Source organism: Medicago truncatula, chromosome 5, assembly GCF_003473485.1.
Source record: "Medicago truncatula cultivar Jemalong A17 chromosome 5, MtrunA17r5.0-ANR, whole genome shotgun sequence".
Taxonomy (NCBI): Eukaryota; Viridiplantae; Streptophyta; class Magnoliopsida; order Fabales; family Fabaceae; genus Medicago; species Medicago truncatula.
The window spans coordinates 40,626,880-40,637,094 of NC_053046.1; the positions used below are offsets into that span (position 1 = coordinate 40,626,880).

The following is a 10,215-nucleotide window of genomic DNA, read 5'->3' on the forward strand; positions in this document are numbered from 1 at the left end:
ACTTTTGCCCAATTTAAATTTTAGACTTTATCGAACTTAGCTTATCTGATAGGAATAATGCATAAAATATATAAGATATGAAGTTCAAATCCCGGACACCATCAAATAAAAACTTTAGACTTTACAATTGACACTTTCTCTCAACTAAAATAACTGAGTAAATAAATAGTCGATAAATTAAATATAGTTGATAAGATGGATTCAGGTGATTGAGAAAGGGATATAAAAGTCACATAATAAGAAGCCAAGGAGGTTATATAAAAACTACATTGTTGTATATGACTGGCTTGGTCTGAAAGTCAAGCATCAGGATTTGGAAAAAATATTCGAACTTCTGTCATCAATTTATACAAGTACTTGGCTCTTCTTAATTCAAAGATGTTTTCCAAATATTCAAAATAATAATTATAATAAAATAACTAAATAAAAATAACGAGTTTTAAGATTTGTTGTCCCTCTATTTGATCTTTGACTAGTTTTTTTGACACATTTGAAGAATTTTTTTGAGCTTTGAAGAGTCATTTAAGAATGATAGTGACATGTTTATATATATTTTTGGTAAATGAATAAAATGATAGTAGTAATATTTATTGAAAACTCAGGTTTGGAATCCCAAACACACACGTTTGTGATTTAACAATTTTATTTTGATATTTTTATCAATTGAAAAAAAATATAAAATATAGAAAAATTCTGGGCGGCTTTGAAATTTGGTTGGAAGTAAAACTAATTAAAGAATTAAATTAACTAGTAAATAATTTAAACATAAAAAATTACGTGACACTAAATTGAATAGTTGATGAGTTTTGTTGAAAGTGGAAGTGTCAAGTATGTTGCATATGACCTAAACTAAAGTGGAGTTCTGTTGCAATGGATCCGAAAATCCGATAAAAAGGATTTTGAGTACTTGAAGTAAAGAAAAGTAAAAGCGGCGAAGAAGGGGGAATCTTTTGTTGCATTGCAACAGAAAAGAGTTTCATGCTTTAAATGTGACGGTGACGGTGTACGCAAAAAAAACTAACATGAAATACATCATAATCAACATTTAATCCAAACAAAACAACTTTTAAAAAGAATCTCATTCCACCGGTGTAAACAAAACTAAACATATTTATTTTAAAAGCCCAATTTCTAATCACTATTTTACTTAGAAAAAAGAAAAACTTAAACATGAAAACTTGTGCTGAAGAGTGTTGGAATTAATTTTATATATTAATTCCAACACTACTGCTACCACCTAATATTGCCCATCAACCTTAACATTTCTAGTGGCAACCTACTTGTGTTGGTCTCGTGTTTTGATTTGAGACCTTAAAGTGTGCTGTCCTCATGTTAGATTCTCCCCATGCTAATTTTCGTAGATTATTTTACTTAAGATTTAGTCTGGCGTTGTTGCAGTAAAAATAAGCTGTCTGGTGTGATGTGACAGAACTTTATAAATGTTGTAAAATCTTTGATAATAGACATGCTTGCCCTGTGAATGTGATGCGATGTAACCTTAATAAATGTGGAATCATTTATAATAGATATGTTTTTGCCCTTACACAAGGGTCTAGAACAAGTGGTTGATGTGCAATATACCAAAATAAATTCCTTTATATACAAGCATAAAAATACATGTGCCCCCGCGCATAGCAAGGCCTTAAACACAAGTAGGAAAACAAATCTACAACTACTAGTAGTCCTGCTATTATAAACTGAGTCTCGAAATATAATCGACAATTTGTGTTCTTTTCATTTTATAAGGATCAGACTAGGAAACTTAGCTCAAACAGAAGTGCATTGCCACAGCTTTGTTCCTCTGCATATGTTGTTGATCCATTTGTCATGAGAGGAACCAAGGTTTAGATCCTAAAATTTCCTCACTCCATGTACTAATCTTCTCATTTGGCCATAACATGTAACAAGTCTTGGAATGGACACATATCATGTTAAATAGTGATCTAAACAGCTGCGTAACGTTGATCATATCTATATAGAATAGAATAGACACAACCTCAGGTAGTCATACTCTTGATGGAGAGTCCGAGGGAGCACCGGAAGCAACAAAGGGAAAATGACTAGCATCCTAAGAAACCTTGACATCAAATCCTGAATCTCCGGGGTGGAGATGTGGTATCCAGATCTCTGGCGGTCCATATCTTTAGCCTGTTGTTGCTGTCGGCACTCCCCCAAACTCCCCAACAACCCTCTAACAGGAGTTACAAAAAACAAGGATAACGTGAAGTGCAGGAAGATTACTGCAAGAAATAAACACTCAAACCTTAATTTCAAATCTAACCTGTATGCAGCATATTGATCACATGTACATGACACTTATGAGGATGATCCACAAGACCACAACAAACTGTAGTATATAGAAAATCAAAGAGAGTGAGTTCTATGTAGCACCAACACATGTTGTTACCTTCACTTATTCCATTTTCCCAAATTAATACCGGTACTGATGTGTCGATGTCAGCATCATGTTTGATGTCCATATTTGTGTCATTGCTACATAGGTGGTGAGTTACACAAATATGCATGCCCACACACACAAAGTGAAGGAAGCACATACAAACTGTTAAGTTTCTCAACCTCAACAAGCTCAGTACTCCGTAAAGAGAAAAAATTACTTTTAATTTCATCACATAACATTTTGAATTCTTCTAAGAACAACCTGACCATAAAAGTGTCTAGTCCGCAAAAACAAACACAAAGCTGTCAGAGAACCAAGAATAGCAGCAGATGCCATAATGAGAAAAGAAAACTTAAAACAATGAGTCCCAGCACATTTATTTCCTTCTGTGCCTGATGCTTCTTTATCATATATATAACCAAGTACTCTTACAGAGAATATATATGATCCCACTGGACTTGCTATAGTAATGGTGTTGAAAATGCTACCCATATGTCCCACACCAAATATCTCAGACGTGATTGTAGGCATTAAGGACCACTGAGAACCATAACAAATACCGACTAATATCGAACCGACATATAGAGCGCCTGGAAGTCCATAAGCAATCACTACATGACCAATGCTCATGGTCATCAAAGTGATCACCATAAAAAAAGGTCTTGCCCATCCTCTTGTGTGTAAAAAATAGTCCGAGACATAACCAGCTCCAAAACGGCCAAGAAAATTCCATATGCTCCACAAAGCAACCAAAGAACCTGTCTCAAGAGTTGAATAGCCAAGGGATTCCCCTATTTGGCTCATATTATTAACCGTTGCCAGCCCTGATCCCATTCCACATGCCATAGAAACAAACAGAATCCAAAAGTTCAATGTTTTCACTGCTTGGAAAAGATTTAGGTTTCCTCCTTGTTGCAAAGTCCTTTGGCTGTTGGTATCATCAGCTGGTAAAAGGTTGTTGGAAGAATCTTCTCTTGCAATTAAGTTGGACCCTTCAGCAAGGAAACTTTTTGAAGCGCTATTGGAAGAGTTCTTTTCGTGTGCTTTAAATGCGATGCAAAGAAGTGAGGCTAGCAACACCATAAGAACAATGAATGTAAATATGCGAATTGATAATTGTAGAGTAAGGATGTTCTCTAGGATTATCACAATCATAAGATATGCAGCAATAACTAGAGCCATCAAAGAAAATATGTTGAGATATTTCTTTTCTGACTCTCCCTCACGACGAGTGTTGTGAATTCTTACAAACCACATAAGGATCAAAGTGTTGATAGGTGGTAAGAGTGATAGCATCAGCAAATATGACATAGGGTTGTTGTTGAATACAGTTCGATACACTTGAATTAATATTGCTCCACTTAGACCTAGAAATCCCTATCAACAAAGACATCAAATGCCCAAATATGAACACGATGCAATGCTAGACACCAAAAATTGAAGGCTATATGCTAAACAGTTGTTAAGAAAATAATGTAAAATAACTTCGTGATCTTAAAACTTCAATTATATCAAAAAACTAAACTCAATGGTAATACCCATTATTAAGCAATCATAAAACTTAACACCCATCATTAACACCCAACTATTTCTGCAACTTGATGTTGCTTATTTCTGCATTTCATCAACATTGCATTTATTAAAATCATGAAATATAAAAAGCAAATTGAAAATAAATATTCAAGCATGTATATGCAGCATGCCAGCATATAATAGATTAGTTCAATGAAGCCTAAAAGAGCGAACACCACCATGTTGGTGTTGCGGGAGTTGGTAACACGACTATCCCCTGAAAAAGAACATGAATTCCATTCATGGAGTCTCGCCGTTTGGGAAGCAGCCCAACCCAAAAAAAAAGGTCGTTCCGCTGCTCACTAGATGATTAATCTTATAGTGGGCCCTTGAGGTGCCTAGTGGGTTAAAGACTCTGGTGGGTCAACAACAAAAGAGTAAGGCCAGTCAATTTGGTCTTCAAAATTTTGATACAGTAAATTAGTCCCTGAAATTGAAGACCTCAATTGATTTGTCTCTCTGTCAATCTAATAGGGTCAACAATGCTAAGTTACCACAAATATTTAGGATATGCTTAGCTGTAAAATGTTTCTAAAAACTTGCTTAGGACTTCTATTAAGCTCTATTTCTTAGTCCAAATTTATCAAAATGTTAAATAGATTGACAATCTTTACCTTCAATATTTCAATAACTAATTTGCCATTTCTTAAATGTGGAGACTAATTGGTCATGACTCACTTCAAACTAGAGCTTCTATTTACATCAAAAACACAAAAGTAAACACTTGGATAAAATCGTAAGAGATCTTTTCAAACTTAACAAAGATCTTGGGTTCAAATCCAGCTGAGCCGAGATTAGTCTCTGCAATTGCGTGCAGAGAATACCCGATTAAAAAAACACAAAAGCCATTTGTAAAAGTACTAATGCTATACTAATCATTAGTAAACTAAACACCTATTATCATATCAACACCCAAAAGAATTATGAGAAAAAGAGAACACCTTCAAGATACCAACAATGGTTCCACCATAATTAGGAAAGTTGCGAACACCAGTAACAACATTAGAAGTATTAAAGTAACTCTGAGCATGAGCAGCCACAAACATAAACAGACACATGACCGGCACCGGCACCGGCGGCAGGACACCGGAGACAGCAGCCCACATAAGAAAATAGCCCAAGAAGCATTGGGCCGAGCCAAACAAATGAACAACCCACGGCCCAGTTCTTGTTCTCGTGGCAAGAAAATCGTATATGAGACCAGACAAGACACCGATGTTTGCACCAATGTCTTTGGAAACAGAAACTATGTCGAGCGTTGACTGATCGTAATGCTGCGTTGACTTTAGTGTTTGTGAGTAGATTGAGAAAGTGTAGAGTGATCCACTTGTGCATTGAATCCATATGCTTGCTACTGTTGATACCCACTTTGAGTATTTAAGGTAGAAATTCAAATCCATTGTTGTTTAAGGTTGTTCAAAATCAAATTTAACATGCATGACGATGCATCACTTTCCCTTTTCCTTATTAAGGTTTTGTTTTCTTATCTGAGTTTTGGATTTGTTTGTGTCGTGTCATGACACGTGTACTTTTGATACTATTCATTGGCCACCTGTACTAGTTGGTGTTGGATTTATATCAGATGCAGTGTGACGGCATGTAATATGTATTAAACAATATTATGTCTTAAAAAACTCATGTGCAAATAGGATTATACTTTGATTAGTAATACATGGTCTTGCTTTAAATAATTCAAGAACTGGTGATGTTAAGGGAATGATAATTTACCCAGAATAGTGTTTCAAGCAGCAGTTAATTCGGCTTATATATTTTTCTTTGATTGGTTAACTGTGATTTCTCTGTTATGCTTTATGGTTATACAATTTCCACACTTATTACAATACCTTCATTTTCATATGCATTCTAACATAGGTTTTTGTTTTGATATATGTTTATCTTCTGAGACAAGAGATCGAGATGGTTTGTGGTTGAAAAGTGTGAAAATTGCTCTTCTTTCAAACACTTTTGCTCGATCCTACTTCAAACTACAAAAATAACTCGAACGCGAGTTAACTTATGTTCGGTTTAACCAACATCAATTAACTCATGTTGTTTCAACGTGAGCTAAATCACGTTCAGAACACCAGCATGAGTTAACTCACGTTGGTAACATATTCTCTTTCAATCACTTTTCCATTCCCATACATCTTGGCTAATGCACATGACATTGACACACATCCCACTTCCACTTCATAAGCGGGTTATAATCTTCTTAGGAAGATGGCAAAATAGGTCTAATCCAAACAAGACCAAGACAAAGACTTTCGATATATGCTTGAAGTGGGAGTGGGATGTGTGTGTCAATGTCATGTGCATTAGTCAAGATGTGTGGAAATGGAAAAATGATTGAAAGAGAATATGTTACCAACGTGTTTTAACTCACGTTGGTGTTCAAATTTAATTCACGTTGGAGTTATTTTTGGTAGTTTGAGATGGTAATGAGCAAAAGTAGTTGGGAGAAGAGCAATTTTCAAAAAGTGTGACGGACTTGGCCCAAGCCCAATTTAAATTGGACTCACACAGGGAACGCACACGAAGGCCCTGCTCAACATACATCCCTAGCTGGCAAACACCAGGTGATTAATAGTATCACACAATGATCGGTAGACAACACCGAGACTCGCGTCGTAATTCCCTCATTGGTCTCAATGGGATCACCATAAGGTACACACATTTTTTCCTCATAAACATCTCACTCTATTTAATTATCATATACTAATCTGAGCATTCGAATGTATGCGTGTACATCACCCCTTTTTATTGAGTCCGGATATCTAACTTCATTTTACAGAACTAAAAAATAAACAAAAACATAGGAGTATATTCTAAGAATCTAGGACCAAAAGAGTGCACTCTAGAGGATATCATCACTTAAAAAATTCGGTCTACAAAGCTCCAAAATATAAGAGAAAAAAGAGGCAGCCTGCACTCCATTATTCTTAGTCATACACATGCTTACAAACCACATATCAAGAATTATTGAATATAATTTTCCACAGTCCATACATGCACGATGATATAAAGACAACATTTCAACATCACCTCACTTTCATTCCACAAAGTTCTCATCACATGCCATCCAGCATAGCCATGACATCACTTCCAAGACTCTTTTTACTCACTGTCGTTTGAAATTTCAATGAATTTGACCAAGTCACAACTCATGTGTCATTTTGTCTAAAGTATGTTTTTGGTTTAAATCACAGTAGTACAGCCTGCAAACTAGTAAAGCCTTAATTTTACCGGACTCATCGTCTGTCTAAACATACACTTAAGTTAATTAAATCTCTTCTCTTCTTCCAAAAGTGATTTCAATAGTATTATTTTTTATTTCTAAATAATCTAGTAACCAAATTCATATACACTAAATATTGAAAAATAGATAATTGCTTATTCGAATTTACACCCAGTACGTCAACTATTTTTCTGTCTTTTTACCACATGAACAATACTTACTGCATCGTTTCTATCCATTCTATCCAGAAAGTATGTCAATGATACGTTGATAATAATTTAAAAGAAAAATATAAGTTATCAAATGTAATGTTTACCATATATAAATAATGCTGTCACGCCTTCAATATTCTAACCAATTCTCTAGAATCTCTACACTAATCAGTCCTACTGAGTTTGGAGGTTTCCTATTCCTATTTCCTATATAAATAAACATATCAAAGAACAATTCAAAAAATAAAAAATAGTAACACAGTAAGTGTATATCCTATTATCCTGTGCTTCAAGATGAAGAAAGCAGAAGTGGTGTTTATCCCTTTTCCTGGTGTGAGCCATCTAGTTTCCACCCTTGAATTCGCGAAGCTTCTAATCAATCGTGATAACCGTCTCCGAGTAACTGTTTTAGTTATCAAATTCCCACATATATCAGAAAATGATGTCAACACTAAATCCCTTCCTATCTCAGATTCTCTCAACATCATCAACCTTCCAGAAGTTTCTCTTCCTCCAAACACCAATCCAGGTTTCGCTTCCATGCCTGCTCTCCTCGAAGCTCAGAAACCAAATGTCAAACAAGCCGTTTCTAACCTCACTACTGGAGGAGGAGAAAATGGAGTCCTCGCCACCATCGTTGTTGACATGTTCTGCACCACCATGATTGATATTGCCAAAGAATTTTCAGTTCCTATGCTCGTCTTCTTCACTTCTGGCGTTGCTTCCCTTGGTTTGAATCTTCATATTCATACCCTCCGTGAACGAGACAACGTTGATTCAACTCAGTTGCAGCAGCAGAAAGAGTTAGCCATCCCGACTTTCGCTCACTTGTTTCCTTCAAGCTCATTGCCTGGTTCCGTCCTAAGCAAGGAATGGGAACCGTTTTTCATGAGCTTCATAGAAGGCCTCAAGAATGCCGATGGCATTATAGTAAATTCATTTGAAGAGCTAGAATCACACGCGGTTCACTCCTTTTTCAATCATCCTGAATTAACAAGTTTACCAATTATATATCCGGTAGGACCTATATTAAGTCCTGAGCCCAAAACCAAGGACGTTGTTGGTTCTGATATCATCAACTGGCTTGATGATCAACCTCTTTCTTCTGTTGTTTTCCTCTGCTTTGGGAGCAGGGGTTGTTTCGATGAGGACCAGGTTAAGGAGATCGCACATGCTATTGAGAATAGTGGGGCCCACTTCGTATGGTCTCTCCGTAAACCAGCACCAAAGGGCGCCATGGCTGCACCTTCTGATTACACTCTTTCTGATCTGTGTTCGGTTTTACCAGAAGGATTCTTAGATCGAACGGAAGAGATTGGAAGGGTGATTGGTTGGGCCCCACAAGCCCAAATACTAGCACATCCAGCCATAGGAGGATTTGTTTCACATTGTGGCTGGAATTCCACACTCGAGAGCATATATTTTGGTGTGCCCATTGCAACATGGCCGCTCTTTGCTGAGCAACAGGTTAATGCTTTTGAATTGGTGTGTGAGTTGAAGATTTCCGTGGAGATTGCGTTAGATTATAGGGTGGAGTTTAACAGTGGTCCTAACTATCTTTTGACTGCTGACAAGATTGAGAAAGGAATAAGGAGTGTGTTGGATAAGGATGGAGAGTTCAGGAAAAAAATGAAAGAGATGAGTGAAAAGAGTAAGAAGACTCTGTTAGAAGGAGGATCTTCCTCCATTTATTTAAGTCGTTTAATTGATTATATTATGAACCAGGTATGAAATTAAACTATCCTAGTACCTACTTACAAAAATGTAAGAGGTGCACATGTTATTTTTGTGTCCAGTGTACTCATCCTTATATATTGTAATAACTTCTACTCAATGAATGAAGCTTGTGCACAAATTGTAACAAAAAAACTTAAAATAACTAGTTTGTTATAAACATCTAACTTAAAAGATTGCAGGAGGTATTTGGCCTTTAATTTTTTTATGTAAACACAATTTGGTTAAGAATAAAAATGTATCAGTAACATACAGGAAGAATCAATTCTATCAACCCTGCTTTTTTTAATGATCCAAAAAACTTCCTTACAGACCAGCACAAATTGCATACAAAATGTTCTCAATCCCACTGAAAAAGATGTATCTGATAAAACCAAGGTAATACAAAACCGAAAAATTCCCACATCAGAAACCAAAGATCCTCCCTCTAATAGATCTAGTCTTCTTACATGTTTCACTTATCTCTTGCACTTTCTTTCTTACCTCTCCATCCTTATACAACACACTCTTTATTCCTCTCTCAATTTTGTCCGCAGTTAAAAGAGAGTTAGACTCACCAATAAACTCCAACCTCTAATCTAACGTAATCTCCACGACCATCTTCAACTCACACATACTTATACATTGATCTAACCACCCCCTTGCAAATTCTACTCCAACGGCTATTTCTTCTAATTAGACATGTATTCGATTTGATGCTTTAGATACTAAGAAAACTGTAATGGTTCAAATGTTTAAGTCCAGAGTCAATTTTCAAAGGGTGCCGCATGTTGATGGATCCTTGCCAGTCGATGCCCCAGTCAGATGAATCAATTGTGAAGAAATGGTTTTAACACATTTATTTCCTGGCATAAAATCTTATTAACCGATGCAAGTGATACAACCGGAACAAATGCAATTAATTATAGACTTAAATATGTATTTCATCCTTGCAATTAGGGGTCGTTTAAAAATTGGTCTCTGTAATCGCTAATCCTGGCAATTTACCCTTGCATTGTTTAATCATTTAAAATTTCGTCCCTCTCCCCACTTAATCACTGGCATGTCACTAATTTGATGACGTG

At 36.0% G+C, this 10,215-nt stretch overlaps 2 protein-coding genes across 2 annotated transcripts; one reads left to right on the plus strand and one right to left on the minus strand.

Moving 5' to 3' along the window:
* Positions 1-1,068: 1,068 nt before the first annotated feature.
* LOC11436597 (protein NUCLEAR FUSION DEFECTIVE 4) lies at positions 1,069-5,505 on the minus strand. The gene is made up of 2 exons (XM_003617296.4): positions 4,912-5,505; positions 1,069-3,775 (listed from the first exon to the last, which is right to left on the minus strand). Exons 1-2 carry the CDS (start codon positions 5,368-5,370, stop codon positions 2,627-2,629), a joined length of 1,608 nt encoding a protein of 535 aa, XP_003617344.1. The 5' UTR covers positions 5,371-5,505; the 3' UTR covers positions 1,069-2,626.
* Positions 5,506-7,533: 2,028 nt separating this feature from the next.
* Positions 7,534-9,443, plus strand: LOC11428800 (anthocyanidin 3-O-glucosyltransferase 2). Its single transcript, XM_003617297.4, has one exon. The coding sequence runs from the start codon at positions 7,712-7,714 to the stop codon at positions 9,146-9,148; it is 1,437 nt and encodes a 478-aa protein (XP_003617345.1). The 5' UTR covers positions 7,534-7,711; the 3' UTR covers positions 9,149-9,443.
* The last annotated feature ends 772 nt before the right edge of the window (positions 9,444-10,215 follow it).